This window comes from Nasonia vitripennis, chromosome 5, assembly GCF_009193385.2.
Source record: "Nasonia vitripennis strain AsymCx chromosome 5, Nvit_psr_1.1, whole genome shotgun sequence".
NCBI lineage: Eukaryota > Metazoa > Arthropoda > Insecta > Hymenoptera > Pteromalidae > Nasonia > Nasonia vitripennis.
In genome coordinates, this window is record NC_045761.1 from 10,633,671 (window position 1) to 10,650,276 (window position 16,606).

The 16,606-nt window shown below is 47.8% G+C and overlaps 1 protein-coding gene across 2 annotated transcripts in view; it reads right to left on the bottom strand.

The window, feature by feature from the left end:
• Nucleotides 1–2,663: 2,663 nt before the first annotated feature.
• Nucleotides 2,664–16,606, bottom strand: part of LOC100124148 (trichohyalin) — a 103,041-nt gene continuing 89,098 nt past the window's right edge. For both annotated transcript variants that reach the window (XM_031931800.2, XM_031931801.2), the window contains 9 exons: nucleotides 16,241–16,312; nucleotides 15,953–16,156; nucleotides 15,444–15,635; nucleotides 14,709–14,967; nucleotides 12,940–13,125; nucleotides 12,613–12,715; nucleotides 12,187–12,469; nucleotides 11,724–11,911; nucleotides 2,664–10,183 (listed from right to left, as the gene is read on the bottom strand). In XM_031931800.2, the coding sequence (XP_031787660.1) occupies nucleotides 7,780–10,183; nucleotides 11,724–11,911; nucleotides 12,187–12,469; nucleotides 12,613–12,715; nucleotides 12,940–13,125; nucleotides 14,709–14,967; nucleotides 15,444–15,635; nucleotides 15,953–16,156; nucleotides 16,241–16,312 (3,891 nt within the window). In that variant the 3' untranslated portion in view covers nucleotides 2,664–7,779. The remainder of the gene's footprint in view (nucleotides 10,184–11,723; nucleotides 11,912–12,186; nucleotides 12,470–12,612; nucleotides 12,716–12,939; nucleotides 13,126–14,708; nucleotides 14,968–15,443; nucleotides 15,636–15,952; nucleotides 16,157–16,240; nucleotides 16,313–16,606) is intronic.

Sequence of the window (16,606 nt, forward strand, 5' to 3'; positions counted from 1 at the left end):
TTCCTTACACGCTCAAATGGCGCGAAAAAAACAGTATATGCTATATTGTACACGTTGCGCGACCATAAATGGAAGACGATAATAATAAGTGATCGATCAAAGGGCCGACACTTGCAGCAAGCATAAGCTCCCTCTTGCTCTTCCCGGGCGCAAAAACTTGAAATTAGTTCGCTACTCACTCGTAGGCTAATCAGAACGCGAGCCAAAGGCCCTTGGCTCCCCACGGCCATCAAAAGTTAGCCGCTTCTACACACGATATCCCCTCGTCCTCTCGGCCATTCTCGGAAATCTCACATAACGCGTCAACGTGTGGCTGGCACGGCACTTTGCATCAAGTATTTCTCCGCCGCGGCCGCGAAAGTAGCCCTTTTTTCCCCCAGCGCGAGATCTGGATACAGAGCCGTAGCAAAAAAAAAATCGTCACACAGTCTGATGGACAGACGGACAAAAAGGGGCTCCCTCGGAACCGCCGGCACGATAATTAACCGCTCGCAAACACTGCGCTTGAGCTTTCGAGACAAAAAGCAGCGGCAGCCGCGGAATGCGTCCCAAAGCAAATATACGCACTGCAACGCAGTACTATTGCAATCCACTTTATCCGTCGGCGCTGTATAGCTATGTGCCATGCTCCCCTAATGCCGCGCGGCTGCGGCACACAAAGCGGACGGTGATGCTTGCTGCACACGCGTTCTTATTACGGGGAAAGCGCGGCATTATTGGGGTGTCGGCTGTCACGCGGATCGCACTGCTGCAGATAACTTTTGCCAGTGCGTAGATCGAGTTTTTGCGTGGTTTTTTGAATTCCGATTTCTCTGGCATTTTTCATTCGATGAGTTGTATTCACGATTGATTTTAATTCATCCGAGAATAATTATCGCTACTGTACTTATTAAAATCGAATTGCATTGATTTTGAAGCTCAATTAAAACGATTCGTGCGCGATCATTGACACAGCAAAATACAATTTATTTTACGAGTGGTTTCGAGACCAGGTCGTTTCAATTTGTTTCAACACAGTTATCAAACGAAGTATTATTTCGATTTTATTTTACAAGGCTTTATTAAGGCTTCATTTTTTAAGCAATCATTTCTCGTATCCAATCATTATTCAAAAAGTCCAAAAGAATAATTCAACAGCTAGCGCATTATCGAAGAATTTCCCGTCATTCGTTTATTTAATTGTAATGCATACCCTGAAACAGCAAGCACTATGACGGAATAATGCACAGACGCAGGCCGCTCAGTTTCGATTGAGCAGCACATGCGCACACGTGCATTTTCCTGCTGCAAGCTGTGCGTTATTGAATTAATCCGACAAATCCGATATCGCGTGCTCCAGTGATTATTTTATTATTAACAGCGATAAGTAGGTAGAATCGAAATGCGATTTAAAATCACTCGTGATCAATCAAGCACGGATCCAATGCTGATACAGAACTTCGAGCGCTTTGAAGCTCCGACGAATCAAATACGCCTGCTTAATTTTCAGTCCATTCGACCGCAGTCAACATCGAGTGCTGCACATTCGGCCGTAAAATAGTATTTCGCGCGATGGCAAATAAGAAAGAGTTCGATCGAACAAACTAAAGCGCGAATTAAAATTCAAGCGGCATCCACGCGGCAAAAGTCGTTCGAGCAACTCTTCCGCAACGCAGTACAGTCCCGCGGGCGAAGAAGAATCAAGGCGAAATCGCGCGCACGAGCGCGACTTTCTATATACTTTTCGATACTTTCGCGAGCTCGAAGAACTAAAACGATTTCAACTAGTTTGCGCGGGCACGCGAGAAGGTATCCGCTCGAGGGATCGCTGCCTCGAGTTTGATCGGCTTCTTATTTTCTCTCCTCTCCATTTGGAGGCGCGCGCGCTGGAAAAAGAGAGCAGGGATGTGTCACGAGGCGCGGCTTCGCATCCATCAAAAAGTCGAGAAGCCAGCTCAAGGAAGAGGCTCTCGCGAGTCCCCCGGGAAATCGGTCCGTGCTCACGCGAACTTTTGGCCCGCAGATGAGCTTATATCGCTGCTGTAGGTGCGCGGGATGAGTGTAAAGTGTAAAGGGACGAGGATGTATCGCTGCTGCGCCGACGAGCGATCAACGTGTCTGGAAGGTTATTCGTTTTTCACCTCCGTTGCGAATAACCAATTTCTTTATACTGTGGGTACTTTTGTCTTGTTGCGTAATGCATCATTCCGAACTTTTCGTTCTGTCCCCGGATAAATGCTTATTTACAACGACGAATTTTCTTTGTAAGAAAGTGAGAAAGTCAGTGTTTATGTCGCGCTCGTTATTCCGTTTCGCTGCAGAACAGCCGTGGGTTCTCGCTATGCAGATATGCAGCAGACGAGCGACACTGCGATGTAACGCGTTAGCGCTTGTTTGCTGCGCGATTTCCCATATTTGTTGAGCGTAGGTTATATTTGCCAAGTGCGACGCTTGTTTACTCGCGCTATATTTCTACTTTCGCGAATATTCTTTTTTTTTCTTTTTGCGTTGCCGTAGCTTTTGTCTGCGTACGTACCTGAATTTTACTGCGTCTGCTGCGTGAAAGGCTATTACGTTTACGCAACTTGATGATACGTTAACTTTAGTTATAAGCGGATAAATTATGCTGCTTATTGATGAATTCGAAAGTGTAGGAATGGATCAGAATAAAAAGACGATTCTCATAAGTATGATAACAATAATATAATAACGTATATGCCTGTATACATGGTTCTTACAACAACTTTCCAAATTTTCATCTTTTTTAGCCTACTCAATCTTGAGGTCGAGCACCAGCTTTTCGACGAATCATATGTCGCTCTTATATGAAAACCTTCATTTATTTTGTCACTTGTTCAACGATATTTCCTCTCGCCTATTAAATAAATCGCACAATATCACATAATATGTATATTTTTCTTTATTTATAATTCATATATTAACATCATCTGTGTCTCTCTAGAATTGGCGGAGTTATAATCGTATGTATAAGGTGCTTAGCCTAGCATTGTATACTTATACAAAAGAACGGCACCCCAAACCTCTTTTTTTTAAGTAGCTGTAAAATAATGTATGCGCTTGTTTATTACTACAAATCCTTTACTCTTATGCTCTTGCTTTTCTCTCTCTCTCTCTCTCTCTCTCTCTCTCTCTCTCTCTCTCTCTCTCGCGCGCGCGCGCACACAATACACGGTCGCATCTGCCGCCGCGCGAAACACTGTACACAGTCGTGATTTTGCTTCCGCTTCATGCACGCAGTAACCCTTCTGCGAGTCATTTCCAGACTCCCGTTGTAGATGGCAGTTATTTATTTTAGCATCGTTATGCAGCAGTCCTACTTTGAAGACGCAAAGACGGATTCGATAGACGGATTTCTCTGACGGTTTGAAAATGACACGAACGATCATCGCTTCAATTATAATAATATTCATCGCAAAGGCATTTTTAATGGTTGATGGAGTTATAGCGAATTACCTTAACAACGTCGCCGATCGCAAAATCTGCCCGAAAAACGGAGTTGTTGATTCCCGCAATCGCTCGTAATTTCCCATAACTCTGAATGCGAACACTCGCGCCCTGATCATCAGGATACGACTGTACAGCGAGTCCATATTTCATGTCGTATACAAAAAGGTGAAGCCAAACTCTCGTTCACATTCATGCCTCGGACGCCCCTCCTCATTAACCCGTCGCGTATATATCCAAAGAGAGGTGAAAGCTCTCCCTCATCTGGCTCTCTCGCGCGCTTTTTGTTAGCCCCAGCCGTATAGAACCGGTGCGTGCGTCCAACGACTCGTGCGCGGTGAAAAAGCTCGCGGCGCACCCTCGATCGGGCAAATAACCGGACGCATTATTGACGTTTTGTCCGACGAATATGGCAGTTTTCGAGCTCGCGGCTACCGCACCGGCAGTTCTTTGGACTCGCACGTTTCCGTCTTTGGCGCGAGGAAAATTTATGGGCTTTCAGAATTCAAGCTCTGCGCGCGTCGGGATTTCTTTTATCACGCGCACTTAGCCCGCTCTGCAGCAGTTCCCTCTCTGGCGCGAGAGGGACGGAGAGCGTGAGTGCCGAGGACGTATTTTTGTTTTTTCGCGCAGATTTTTGAGATTATATATTTTATCGTGCGGCCGAGCTGGCTGGTGTTGCTTTTGGTGCGAAAGCGAGCTTTACGCTGGAGATTGAAAAATTCTTGCCCAGCTTTATGAGCGCGCTCGCGCGCTAGTTTAATAACGCGCTTATGAAATATTTTTTTGTGCCGAAAAAAGTATAACATTTTGTTATTTTCATAGGACATAAAACTATGATATTTTGAGAAAAATCAAAGTTATATTGAATTCAAATAGCGGCTTTCAATTCGAAATCAAAGCCATCTTCCCAGCGACATATTTCCCGGCATTAAGAAAACTTATCGCTGCAAGCTTCTTTTTTATCCGTTCAACAAGCCATATCTCTCCGGCTGCCAGGGCTTTAAACGCCGTTTTATTGGCATTATCCGCATAAAACCGAAACCTTAAATCTTTTACGGGCATATCATTTTAAACGAGCCGTAAATCATCGAGGTACGCGCGCGCTCAGACCTACCGCGCGTATTTTTTCCTCCCTCTCTCACTCCCATCCACACCCTTTTTTTATCTATCTCGAAGCAGCCGCGGCTAAACAGCCATTACCAGATTAATCCATTGACGAAAGGCAAACGGCGCCGTGTCGCACAGGCGAATAGGAAAAGCTCCCCGTGAAAAGTCACGAAACGTAAACTCTAGCGCGAGTCGAGTTTCGAAATTTTACGGGAGAGACGCGAGCGACGTAAAGGCGCTTTTACGACTGACAGCGATGAAACTTTCATCTCGTTTCGTCTCTCCCCGGCGACTGCGGAAGAAGCCGAAGCGAATAAGTCCTTCCACGTGTGTGCGCTCTCTCTGTACATGCGCGCGCGCGAATAAACGTCCTTCTCGCTCCTAGCTCGACGTTCTCTCTCGTATTCCGCCAGCTCCTCTACGTCCGATCTTATTCCTCTTTCCGTTTCGTTTCGCCTCTATCAATCTATCGGGCGCGCGAAGATTACTTCTCCATTCGAGGCGGCGGCGGCGGACTGCGCGCGTTGGTATAGAGCGCCGATCTTTCTTCGATCCGTCCTACGCTATACTGCGCTTTTTCCCGCGACGCTGAGGGATGAGTCGCTGGACCCGGTTTTCGAGACGGCCGTACTATATCTGGGTTTGAGGAGAAGCGTTTTTCTCTGCGCGAACGGACTTTAGCGACGCGCGAGAGTCGATGTGTGAGTGCGTTGGACGTCGATGGAATGGTCGCTATTCTTTTGTGGATTCGAACGGAGTACAGTACTTACGGTGCACGATTCTATCTAACGATATTTATTTATTTGTTCGTATAAAGTATTTTGATTTCGATCTTGCTTGCTTTTTATCGGGATACCGGACCAAGCTTAAACGGTTGGAAAAGTTCTTCCTCGTTACAGCTGTACTTACGTTGGTTGTAAAATTTGACACTGTTTATTTCTTTTTATTTGTTTGTTTTTTTCATTCTAGTGAAGAAATTCGTGTAAGAGAAACGTTTCTTCAAATAATTCTGAGAGAGCATTCGCTTGAAGTAAAAAAATATGTACTATGTACATAAATGAGATTACAATTAAGTAGCATGCACATCTTATACAGTTTCATACGCGAGCATTTAGTAAATTTTTCATCTTTTTTGTACAATTTTTTTACACGAATCACCGTAGATACTCATTTGCTAGAAAACAACGCTTACTTTTCTCTCGATAGTCATAATCATATAGCAAACAGCCTCTACAATGGATGGCGAGAATACTCGGGAAGAATTATTCAAACAGTCGTTTTTACTTACAACAGACGACGAGCGAGTCAACGTATTTTCAATGCACAATCAACGCTCGCTCGGAAGGCAGAAGTCATCGCTTACCTAGATTTGCGGTATACTTCAAAAAAGGGTACAAATCATATGGTCGCACTACGGTATTATTCGCTAACGATTAGTCTTCTGCAGCAGTGTCGTTGATTCGATTAAAACGCTGAAAAAAGAGAGCCTAAAATCGAGCTATAACATCCAGAACTCGGGACAATATTATAGTTCGATTCATCGCGGATATCGAGTACAAATACTTTCTTTGCGGCGAGTCCGGCACTACGTGCTTTCGCGGACTCTCAACTCGCTGTACACTTTGACAAACTTTATTTGATATTCAATCTTAAACAGCGCACAGTCCTCGCGGATCGCGTATAAAAAGGCTTTTATTCTCTTACGCCCTCGACTATCGCTCGTTTCTCGCTTTTTTTTCGTTGATTTTACTTCTTTCTTTATATCCTTTTACGAATCGACTCACTCACTGCAATCATAGTACAGTAGCGCGACCACTCGAGTCGCTGCGTGCCGCTAGGCGATAAAGGAATTTTCTCGCTCTCCCTCTCTTCTTCTCTTTCGCTCTCCGCTGGCTCTCGTGGGTCTTACGAGAGAGCCGGTGCCGAACGATCGTTGGTCTTTGTTTTGCGCAGCTTCACAGTCGCGAAAATGTTGTTCCTGCGAAAAGAAAGTCACACACTGCAGCTGTGTTCTCGCGGGCGCGAGGGAGTAGCTTTACACGAAACGACCCCCTCCCCGCGTTCAGCGCACTAATCGTAAAGGAAAACGTGCTTCATGCTCTGTACGCCTCGACGGCTCGATCTTGTGCGAAGGAATTATATACCTGGACGTTTGCCCGATCGTCCGAACGACCGAGAGATAAAACAAGAGTGTCGAGCATTTTCTTTTCTTTTTATCAAGACTCTATTTTAATAAGCTCTGATGATGCGATTGCGGTACGGCCAAGTTGAGCGTATTAAACAGATATATAAGTATACAAAAATATAAACACATTGCATAACCAATATTTATTGTTCAACTTTCTTATAGAATATATATATATATATATATATATATACTTACGACTATTCGTATATAAAATATTAAAAATACAACATTATAAAAAATCTCGAGTACTTTAGCACATTGAACATAAATCTCCGTAATATAAAAAAAAAAACGAGCTTCATCGCTCACCGACTTATATAACGCGCCGGAAACAATCCTCTTAAAAGCCCCTTTCGTAAAAGTTAATCTCTCGATTTTTCTACCCTTTAACCCCCCCGAAAGCGAGTGTAATTAATGATCTTGGACTTTTAACGTGGCGCGTGCGCAGTTTACCGTAAGCCTCATCCCGGCGATTATCAAGCTCCTCGCCGCGGTTGAGCAAATTCGCGGCAGCAGTTCGGAAACTGAAGTTTCATATTTCGCTCGGCCGGTTCGATACGCAAATGATATAAAGTAGCGCCTCGAGGCAGTAGTATATATCGCGCGTATAACGAAAAGCCGGATGGGTATACAGAGCTTACGCAAGCGTGCGGACGATCAAAGTTCGAAAGCGACGTCGCGAGCGAACGGGAGAACAGCAGGGAATCACTACGTACAGACTGATAATACATATGTAGGATGCGGCTAGCGGTATGTCGACCCATTCGCTTTGTTGCGCTCGCAGATACAATATGATATGGAAGAAATTTCAAAACTGCAGACGGATCAAAGCGATTGGGTCTAGTGGACACGTATACGAACATTCAGCGTCGAGCAGTACATAAAAATTTAGAGCTACAAAATAATACACGTCGGGTGTGTTATGAACATAAACAAACTCAATGGGTAAAATGATGAAGAATAAAAAATGCAAAATAAAAAGTAAATTAATAATCTGGGCTGTGGGTACGCAGGTCTATAACAACGAGACGCCTCGATCACTGCTGCTTCTTCTTCTTCTTCTTGATCACGGACTGGTCGACGCCCCAAAGATCGTACCAGGGCCCGCAGGTCTTCTTATTTCTGTCGCCTCTCTCGCTGTCCCTTCTCAACTTGGTCCTCGGCAGCAGCGTCTTCTCCGAGACTGCCTGATCCTTGACGATGATGCAGCTGTAGGTCGACTCCTCGTCCGAGGCCTCTGTCTCCGTGAAGTGCTGTATCATTAGTCCGTCGTCGTCGTCGCCATAAGCTTTCTTCCTCCGCTCGTTGTTACGCTTCACCTGGTTGGTCTCCTTGAGCTCAGCGACGATCAGGTTCCTCTTGGCCTCTATGCTGCGTTTGCGCTCGTTCTCCAAGATGGCCTTCCGCGAAACGTTACCCACGAAGTAGCCCCTCTGCTGCTGTTGCTGCGGCTCCTCGTGGTGTCTGCGGTACTCGGAGCGCTCGGACATCTTGGGTCGTTCGGCCGGAGTCGGCAGGTCCTCGAAGTAATCCAGCGAGGAGGTCGATTTTTCCGGCAGGTGCATGCGCTCGGCCGGTTTGGGTTCGTCCTGGATCAAGTGCTCGATGCCGTTGATGCGCTCATTCGTGATCGTCGAGCCGCTGTTCTTACGCTCGAGGCTGCGGTGCGATGGGTCAGGGCTGCCCTCAGAGCTGTTGTTGGATTTGCGGGACTCGTCGCGGGACTTGGTGCGCTCGTCCTTAGCTCGATGCTCGTCCTTCTTCAGCATCTTCGGGATGTCGACGAGCGATCGATGCTGCCAGAGCGCCATGCCTTCCAGCACCTCGGAATCCCGGCGGAAGCGCCAGAAGCTCTTGGTTCTTTTGACCAGCTTCGGGCTCTTGTTCTCGATGTCGAGGCCGCGGCCTGTCTGGATGAGGTGGCCCATGGCCGTGCTCTGTCTCGGCATCAGAGGCTTTCTCTCGGTCTTCAGACTGTTGTTGTTCGTGTCGTTCCTCTCGCTGGTGCTCCTGGTGTAGCCGTGTCTCTCCAGCACCTTGGTGCGCTCGAGCTTGGTCTCGAAGTTGGATTCGTAGCCTCTGTCCTTTTCGACCAGCAATGAGTCGTTGGCGAATCCGATGGTCGTCGTCTCGCCGTAAATGTCCTCCTTCTCGGAGTATCTTCTCTCGCGGTAGCGCAGTTGCTCCTTCTGCTGTTGTTGCTGTTGCTGTTGATCGGTAGGTCGCTCGGGCGCCTCTTGCGAGGGCGGTCTCGGTCTTTCGAATCCTCTGCTGGACGAGCGCTCGGCGTTTCGTTTCTTCTCGTAAGATCTCTCTCTTTCGTAGGTCAGCGTCGACTGGCGCGACGAGGCTAACGACTTGTCGTTGTACCGATCTCGGTCTCGATCGCCGCTACCGTTGCTCGATCTCTGCTGCTGCGGCTGTTGCTGCTGCTGGACAGTTCGGCTACTGTTGACGCGCATCTGCTCGCGTTCGTACTTCTCGTAGCCGGCTTTGCTGTCGTCGTTGTTGCTATTGAGTGGCCGGTCGAGGCTGGTCTTGCTATTGTACTCGACGGAGCGACGCTCGATGAACTTGGGTGGGCTGTGTTCGCGCGCGTACTTCTGCGCGGTCTGCTCGAGCTTCTGGGCGATCTGCTCGACCTTGCGCCCGGTTTCCGGGATGGTTTCGTCCTCGGACTCGGACGACTGCGAGGACTCACTCTCGCTGCTCTTGTCGTTGTTGTACTTGGACTCGTCATCGTCGCCGCCGTTGCGCCGATAGTCCGAGCGGTGATTATCCTCGTTGCGGTGCTGCTGGTGCTGGTTCTCGTAGTACTTTTTGTTCTCATACTTCTCCGAGCGGTACTCCATGGTGACGTTGTAGCTCTCTTCTTCCTCTTCGTCCTCGACGTCGACTTCCACCTCGATTTCGTCGTCCTCGGTCTCGATCTCTCGACGCTCGTGACGCGACCTCTCCTCCTCGCGCTCGGACCGTCTGCTGTATATGTTGGAAGTGCCGTGATCTTCGTTCGAAGAGAAGTTTCCGTTCCTCTCGGGCTTGGAGCTTCTGGCGATGGCTCTGGTGTTCTCGTACTCGTTCTTCTGACTATCGTTCTGTTCACGCTGCTGCTGCTGCTTCCTCTCCTTCTTCGTGGGACTGTTGGACGAGTCTTGCTCGACGTTCCTGGCGTTTCTGCGCTCCTCGGACTCGTGGCGTCCGGGCTTCTCGTTCTTCACGCTGGTGGCATCTGACCAGTACTCGGTCATGCTGCTGCGGTAGATGTGCCAAGACTTGTCGTCGCGCGGTAGGGTCTTCCACGAGTCGTTCTCCCAATCCTTGCTCTCGCTCGAGCTCACCAACTTGCCCTCGTCCTTTTTAGAGGACTGCTGTTGCTGCTGCTGCTTGTGCTGGTGCTTCTGCTGCTTGATGGGTCGGTCGGCGGCCTTGCGTCGTCGCAGTCTGTTTTGAAGGGGGTTTGGGTCGTGTGAACGAAGAGAAAAGAAAACAAAAAAAAACGAAAGAAAAACAGAACGAACGGGTGCGAAGAGACAGACGTAGATACAGGATAGACGGGTAACTGGGAACTTTTTCGAGTGAACTTTGCTTATCACGCGATTGCGCACAAACGGTGGTACTACTGTTCATTCGTAAAATATAAAGAGAGCGCTGGCAGAGAAGTTATTCAAATCAAAATTGCGAAGCTGAAAAATTTCACTCGAAAGAATTCGAAGCCAAGAGAAAAAGAATGAAGGAAGTGAGAGAAAAGAGTGTAGTGTAGGCTTCGACAGTGCCAAAAGACCAAGAACCAGACGATGCGAAGACGCTACGTGCCAAGTTGAGGTAGGGAAGGTTTTATCTTTTTTCCATAGCGAGTCTCGTGAAGGAAAACAGAGCAGGAAGAGAGTATTTTCGTGGTCTTTAAAAGATAGGGGGGAGGGAGTGAGAAGTAAGTAGAGGTTTGGGTGACGAAGAAGAAGTAGAGGGGGCTCAAGGGGGGGGGTCGGTAAAAGTCCACCACCGTCGCATTTAATTCCATCGATCGCAGTAACGCATGCGGAATCTACAAAGAAGGAGAGAAAAAAACAAAACGAAACATAATCTAAAGAGTAAAAAGCTCGTGTCCGAGAATAACAAACCGAGAGACGGGAGAAGATTACTTTATCATATTGTTCAAATAAAACGACACAAGTCTACTCGGTGAAAAGGGCGCCTCTCTCGCTCTATGTTACTTATATACATGTACAGAAGTCGACTCTCGAGAAGAGATCATCATTATTTTCAAACTTTGTTTGTGAATAATTGAATGGGATCTTTTCGTTTCCAGCTTTGTGCCGAGCTCGCGCTCGCGTAACAGTTCAAGCCCCCCTGCATTCGGATTTGAGTAACAACTTTCGCATATACACACGCCGAGTCTTAATTGATGGAATTAGAGTGAGAATTTCGAAAACAACTTGCTTCTCCTCCGTAAGAGAGAGCGCATTAGTTCGAAGACAGTGACTTGCGCTGTACTGAGCGTAGGGTATGCGAAAGCTGGGAACAAAAGTATATAGTAGAGGAACTTTGGTCTGTAAGAGCAGCACTATATATTTACACCATTTGCGCGAGTTTATTATTAATGGAAGACAAGCTTTAGATTCGACTTGGATCAACATTAATAGAGAGCGTTATAAGTATAATTTAAAAAATGCAAAATTCTGTACAAAGCTTGCGTTAACATGGCAATCCGATCGTTAGACTAATTATGGAGTACAAGCAACTACTTAAGGGGGGCAGGCTAGTATATAAATGAAATTTGAAATAATAATTAAAAGAACACCGAGGCCTCCCGTTCGAGGAGATGAAAAAAAGAACAGAGTGGCTCGCGTCAAGGAATCTGGGACGATCCTTGCGCATCCCAGCAACGGAATGTCTACGTGATATAATCCATTCGGTGCTCTTTTTCTATATCTCCTCTCCGTCCGTCTCCCTCCCTTTCCGACAGTTTTTCCGGCTGGCTCACCTCATGGCCTCGTCGTCGCTGTAGTCGATGTCCGGCTGGACGGGCGGCTCGTTGGAGAAGCCGCTGTCGTTGCTGCTGTGTAGCGATGTGACGACGACCTGGGGCGGCGGTACTGGGGGCACCGGCGGCTGAACCCTGCGTCCACCTCCGCCGCTCAGCATCGTCGGCAGCGTTCCAGTTGGACGGATCTGCGGACACGAGCAGAGACAACGGACTGTAGCCAGCCAGCTGAGGCTCTTATTTTTATTTTTCGCCGCTTCATTATGCGCTATTGTGCGAAACGTGCTGTGCATGCCGTTTTGCCGAGACTACTGCGCTTGGCATTTTTCTTTCTTTCGCTCGGACTTGCAGTAGGATTCCGATCGAGGAATGGGCTCTTAACGCGACTACGTGTTTGAATTTATTAAGCCAATGCCTCGTACGGAGCGCTTGATCAATGGATACAATATAGGACACTCCTTACGGCCTTAGACTGTCGTCCTGTGGGCGCAGCGATGTTGTGAGAGCTGTTGCTCTTGGGGACGTTACTGCCCGGTCCGTTGTTGTTGCTACCGCTGCTATTGGAGGCTGATCCATTGAGTATGTGGCCATTGCTCGTGGCGTCGTTGCCGTTAGTCTGGGCCGTCTCGCCGTCGCTGCCGTTGCTCGGCATAGGAGGCCGTGACGGGGGTGGCTTGCACGGGGGAAGCGACGACTTCGAGTCCAGAGCAGCGCCGCGACCGTTGCTCGTGCTGTGATTCGGTGATCTGCGGGACATCGAGCGCATTGTTTATGCGTGAAGAGGATTACGCGGCACTGCTGTTTTGGCAGAGGGACGGATGTATTTCGGGTTTGCATTCAGGGCGAACGATTCGGATATAAAGCAAGCGAGAGGTTTGTGCGAACTCACCCTAACGCTTCGTCAATGATAACTTCGGTGTAGGCCAGGGGGAACCATCCGGAGCACTGGGTGCGGAGATTCTCGCCGAATTGCCAGCCCTTCTGTCGATCGCCTTTACAGCGTGGAACAAAAGCCAGTAATTAGAAGCGTATACCTTATCGTACACGTTTGGCCTGCATAACAATGCGGCCGTGTATCGATTGGGAGGAGCCGAGGGGGAAACGTTCCGGCTATTAAATATGACCAGAATCTCTCTCACCCTCCAATTTCCCCGATAAAACTTGTTAAGCGAACGATTTTCCGGACATAATGAAATATCCGCTGCTGTACACTTACCCATAAGAGCGATAAGGTCACCCTCATGAAAGCTGAGCTGGTTTTCACCGGAGCTCAGGTAGGCGAAGAGTGCTCGGGCGAGGGACGCCTCACCCCAGCCTCCCGCGATCAAACCACCGCCGATACCGCCGCTGTTGCGGGATATCGGAGCCATGGAGCGCGGTCGTGGCGGAGTATCTGGAACCTCTGTGAAGTGGCGGAGAGAAAAAAAAGATTGATTCGTCTCTTAGAAAATCATGATTAAGCATGAGAAAAGACGCGATTCGAATTTTAACGAGCTCTCAATCAATAGTTAATTATTTTGACAATGGCTGAATACATGTCCAAGTTCTCCTCTTGCTCACGCAGTCTCATGCAAATCTCGTAAGACGAGTCGCGTGAAAGCACAGGTCCTCGATGCTCTATACAGAGAGAGTGTATGTGCAGCGGTGGGCCGTGATAACGATTACGTATTAACGCCGTCGAGAATCAGAGGCAATTACCGGTCTATTCACTTTGACGGCTCGACACGCGGACCCCCCGTGAATTTTGGCGCCGCGCATAGTAGTATGCAAGCGCCCAAGGTTTGTCGTTATCTTGCGTGTGCGGAACTCTCAATTAAGTTTACGGCACGTCCCGCCGGCGGATGGGCGGTAAACGCGTTGTTAAAACGCTAATATATTCTTGAGCATCTGCTGATTCTGATGCCATGAGAACTGCTATGTGCTTCTTTCGGAAGTGTCGTACTTGGATATTGGCGTTTTCAAAGAGATATTTCGCTACCGAACAAAAATTCTTTTAATTGGAATTATTGAATTCATCGCCAAATTTTATTAATTCTGTTTATTCAGCAAGCAGAGCCATATTGTTGAAGCACTAAAGCGTTATCCTCCGATTATCATTGTATCTCCCAAAAAATAACATCTCTTTTCCACATCGCTCGACGCACACTGCATTTTAATCGTTAAAAATAATACAATACGAGACTGTTGGCATAGATGTCGAAAACCCTCTCGATACATATACGTGTACGTACACACACAGGGAGAAAAATGCGACTATGTATAGTATCGCAACGAGAGCGCAGCTTTTGTTTCCGACTGCGCTTCCCATCCCCCGTGCACAAGCACTGATTCGATTAAATTGAAACAATATTCGTGCATCCGAACGCTTCAAAAGAAATCGTGGCACGCAATACCATTATGAACAAGTGCAAACGATGGGAGCGAAAAATTATTGAAAATATTATCAAGTGTGCACGTGTGTGTACTCGATGCCGTGCCGCGTCTGCTTTGTTCTTTTTCGCTTGGCTTTGTTTGCTTCGCTCGCTTTTTCGAGGCACTTGTCCTGCACTTATCGGATGCGCGCTAAGCTTTCGCCCGCGTGTGCGGAGTTCTTTCATTTTATTAGAACACGTTTTATATTTCAACGCTGAAATCCTTGTATTGATCTTTTTTCGCGCCTCGTCAATTAAAGCGCGCGTCTTATGTATCCCACAAACTCAACGACACGAAACGACGTCTGACCGGTTACGCGACCTTATACGCGTGTATATACAGGCGAGCTACATCGTGAACTTTATTCCCGAGCTCCCTCAACTTTTTCCCAAACTTGAAAGAGATCCAAGCTCCTCTTCATCGAATACCGCGGCGTTCTTTTTCGCGCCGAGCAAACTTTCCCAGCACAAATATCCACAAGAACTTCCACGCCGAAATAAACAACGAACACCGGCGCCCGTTCATTCATAAAACAAACCTTAAAGCTCTCGAAAAGTTAACGAATGTTCTTACCGGGTCCAAGAGATAGGGTGGAGGCGTGCAGGTTTGCCTCGGACCTTGCTCGAGACAGGGCAGCGGACATGTGTCCACTAGTGTGTCCCTGGCCGTGTCCTCCGTGTCCCAGACCGGCACTGGTCGACTGGCTCTGCGGAGGTGGGCCGAGCCGCAACTCCAGGCAGGAACTGTCCATGCTGCGGGTCTTGCGCAACTGCGAGCTCATCGTCAATTCCGAGCCGCCGTTCTCTTCGTCCTCCGGCCAGAACGACACTTGCTGCAAGAAAATACAAGAGGGTAAACGGTATTCTAAAGAAACGCGCTGGATAACCAAGGTGAGAGGCGACGTAATTATTCTGCATTTCACTTTCAAAATAGTAAACATTTTTTATTCTTACGAGAGTAGCTTTTAAATTACGAACAAATTCTCGCTTGCCCTATTTATTTTCATTTAACGCAAGAATGGCATATATTTTTCTCTGCAGAAACGATGAAAAATGGTCTATGTTCTAGCGGCCAAAGCTGAGACACACTCTCTCTCTCTCTCTCTCTCTCTCTCTCTCTCTCTCTCTCTCTCTCTCTCTCTCTCTTTCTCGCACCTCCTGAAGATTTATGTCACTCTCGGTTTATTAGATTTAAGTCTCTCATCCCCAGAATTTTTAGTAGTGCTACTGAGCAAAAAGCACTAAAACTACTTATACAATAGAAAAAGTCTTTTTGAAATACTGTAAGTTAAAAAAAATAATGACTCACCCTTAATCTCGAGGCGAACATGTCCTCAACGGACTGTGGCAGGTACTCGCGGGTGGCGGCGATCTCGCGCCACTCGTCAACAGACGGATGCAGGGCCGCCAGGGCGACCTCGTGGAAGCTCGCGTAGTGTTTAGCTAGGCTGCACTGCCGCTCCAGTACGAAGCCGTATCGTCTCCTTTCCTGCGTCATCGCCTGTCGAATTCGCCAAACTCAGTTAAATGGCCTATTAGCAAAACGCCTTCGGCCAAACTTCGCGTCATAGGTGTACCGGAATTAATTCTCGATCGATTAGTCGCACGTCGACGCGTAAAGTTTGAAGCATTTAAAGATTAAGAGAAAAATCGTATGCACAGCTAGATCTCTTTGCACGACTCGACGCAGTCTTGAAACACTCGTCAGCGCGAATCTTCCACACCCTCTTTTCTCGCATTTTTTCTTAAGCACAGAGACGCTGGAGAGGTAAAAAAAGTCGCGCGCGCGAGAAAGACAGATAGAGGGGGGATTCATACATTTTTCAGGCTCTGCTCGCAGAAGGCGTCGAGCTTGGACTTCTCCTCCTCAAGGATCTGCATGTTCTTGAGCTCTTTGTCCATGGCGAGGCCGCTTTTGCTGGCGCCGCGCGACTTCTTGCGCTGCTTCTTCATTGTCGCAGCTGCCTTGCTGTAGGTCTCGCTGCGCGTCTTGTGCTGCTGCAGGAACTTCTTCTGCTCGCTCTGTAAACGCACACCGAGTATATACTCGCCTGCACTGATACACTCTTGCCCGTTATATTCAAGACTCTAGCTGTGCAAAATTACCTGAACGACTTTCGTGTCCTTCTCCAGGTTCGTCTCCAATGGCACCAGCAGGTCCACGTAGAACGCCTTCAGCTGCGAATGAAAAAACGAAATTCATTAACTTATCGTTTCTTCCGCCGTTTTCTAACGTAATGGGCTAATGAAGTGCGCACGAGATTATATGAGGGCAAAGAGAATTTAGTCGTCTTCTCGAGAACGCGTTCGCGAAACTGGAGCGCGCGAAAAACGTCCTCCAGGGCTCTTCGCACCTCGGCTGACCCAGTTGCAGCTCAATTGCAAAGAGGACGATGTAATGACGTGTGCGACACGACGCTTTGTGTAATGAGTCTCGCTCGTCTCTGTCAAAGCTACTCGCGAGTGAGTACC